The 2,512-nt window shown below is 47.6% G+C and overlaps 1 protein-coding gene across 1 annotated transcript in view; it reads left to right on the top strand.

Annotated features, from left to right (window-relative positions):
* The first annotated feature begins 1,621 nt into the window (after positions 1 to 1,621).
* Positions 1,622 to 2,512, top strand: part of LOC123182356 (WRKY transcription factor WRKY24) — a 2,958-nt gene continuing 2,067 nt past the window's right edge. The window contains exons 1-2 of the mRNA XM_044594892.1: positions 1,622 to 1,921; positions 2,049 to 2,255. Of these exons, the coding sequence (XP_044450827.1) occupies positions 1,820 to 1,921; positions 2,049 to 2,255 (309 nt within the window). The 5' untranslated portion in view covers positions 1,622 to 1,819. The remainder of the gene's footprint in view (positions 1,922 to 2,048; positions 2,256 to 2,512) is intronic.

Genomic DNA, 2,512 nt, shown 5'->3' with positions numbered 1-2,512 from the left:
GATCCTACAGAACCGACAAGAGGGAGAAGATGAGGAGGAGGGCGTCGGTGGAAATCTAGGGTTCATCCCGAGTCACCTGGAGCAGGGCGAATTGCAGAACTACATCATATGTGTTGTCTTTTTCCCATTTTGAGAAGAACGTTAGAGAGTTTCAGGCCTAGGCTAGACTAGAGGCCAAAAACCTACATCACCCCACTCACAAGATGTCTATTGTCATTTTGTGGTCATGGTTTTATCTATATTTCCCACTTTATATACTCTAGTTATAGTAACTTATGGTTGTGTGCATCATCTAGATTAAGGGCCTCTTTGATTTGTAGGATTCTCAAAATGCAGGGATATGAAAAATATAGGATTGAAATGACATGTTTTGTTCAATCCTATAGGATTATAAACCATAGGAATTTGTTTCAAAGCATGATTGATGCCACGGGAAAAAACAAAGAAATTATACAGAGAGGTTTTTGTGGTGGAATTTCTTCTCCAAAATACTATGCAAACTTATCCTTATGATTTTTTCCCTATGTATTTTATTCCTCTGAATTGAATGACATGTTGCAAAACTTCCCAATGATTCACAGTCTCTAAAAATCCTATGGAATTTGTTTGAACCAAAGATGTTCCACGGGACTAAAATATACGAATTTCCTCCTTTCCGTAGGAAAAAGGAGACACAACAAAGTTGTAGTAACATCTTCATTCAAATTGTGCACATATTTGTTGTAAGGACCTAGATAGGGTTCATCAAAAGTACAAAGCTTCCCAATACAAAAAAAAAATCTAGAACCCTGGACCATGGAATGACCACTACCGCCGGCAGAACGAGCAACGACGCTTCTCCCCTGTCGAAAATTCATGCACATGCTCCTAACGACCAACATCCCCAAAGCACAATCGCCGCCGTCGAACTCTAGATATGATTTGAAGCGCCTCACATTAAATCTCGCCATCACGCATGCACAACGTGGAGTCCTGGCATTGCCGTTCCCAGAAAACGACAATAACCTACTCTGGAGCTCTGTTGAATCCGTTCGACAAATTTAAGAAGGATCGAAGTCCGGAAGGCATGCATTTTGGAGACTACAGATTCATTTGTAGCGAAAGATCCAAAATCCGAGAATGAGAGCAAAATCTTTTAATGTTTTGTTTTGTAGCGACAAGAGTTCAATTCACTAAACATTTTTGATAGTTTTGTTTAACAAAACTTGATTAACTCCCCGCAAAATAACATTCGCAAGGCAAGTCTCCCGGTCGCCGCAAAGCCACTGCACTGATATGGCTTATAATTTAATAATAATAACTAACCCAATGAGCGCATTGTGGTTGGTCCTTGGCCATGATCCCAGTCGACAAGAACTAGTCAGACAAACGATCCACGGCCGTCACTCCCTCCGCCCACCCAAAACTGTACCCGCCTGCGCACAGCCCCCTCCAAAAAGCCCCACAACCCGCCACGTCAGCGACCAAGCGCACTTCCCATTGGTGGGTATCTTTCTAACCATCGATCCGGTCGTAGCCGCCAGTCAAAGAAGCATTGCTTTGACCAGTCAACGGTCAAATATTCAAACCTCTATATAGGCCTCAACCGGTCCTGTCCGGAGAGTCATCTCATCACCGTCGATCGATCCCATTCCCAGCTGCGCGCGCTCTTTGCTCCCCTTCCTCTTCTCTCGCCGTCTCCCTCGCCTCCGGTGACCTCGACGGCTGCAAGTTAGCTAGCTCCGGCGCTGCGCTGGCCAACTCGGGACCTGTCGCGCTCGCCTTCGCGAACACCTCGTTCTCTGCTGGCGGCAGCGGTGGATCAAGGCTGTCGATACCCATGGCCATGACGCCGCCGTCCTCCTTCCCGCCGGCGTCCCCGTCGTCGTACTTGAACATGTCCTCCGGGTTCCTCGACTCGTCGGCCCTCCTCAGCCCCAGCGTAAGCACCGATCGAGCAGTTCATCGTAATCATCCCTCCCGCCGTGCCGCGGATGCGTGCAGTGCAACGGTGCAAGCGGCTTATTTCCAAACATGGAAGCTGACAGATGTGGGTGTGCTTGTTTCAGCTATTCCCATCGCCGACGACGGGCGCATTCCCCTCGCATCAGTTCAACTGGATGGGGACGCCGGAGAACGACGGCCTGCAGGGAAGCGCCAACCAGGACGAGCAGCGGCAGTACTCCGGCTTCACGTTCCATACGACGGCACCGCTGCCGGCGGCCACCGCGACCGCGTCCTCCTTCCTGCAGTCGTCCATGCCCATGGCTCAACTGGTAAGACCGAATGATCAACTGCATGCAAAGTCAATCAAGAGAAGGACATTTTGACAGTTGGCTGATAGATAGACGACCCGGGCTTCTGATTCAGAATATTCAGGCCCACTCATAATAGTATTCCTAGCCCACTTTTAGTGGGTCTGTCTATATCACATCTAGATGTGAGATATTATCTCACATCTAACTCTCTCATTTTTGATTTTTTTTTTAAAGTCTTTCATAATTTTGTTTTGTCCCTAAGGATGAGGGAGTTA

This window comes from Triticum aestivum, chromosome 1D, assembly GCF_018294505.1.
Source record: "Triticum aestivum cultivar Chinese Spring chromosome 1D, IWGSC CS RefSeq v2.1, whole genome shotgun sequence".
NCBI lineage: Eukaryota > Viridiplantae > Streptophyta > Magnoliopsida > Poales > Poaceae > Triticum > Triticum aestivum.
The sequence above is the reverse complement of the archived record's forward strand: the minus strand, read 5'-3'. Positions and strand labels throughout refer to the sequence as shown.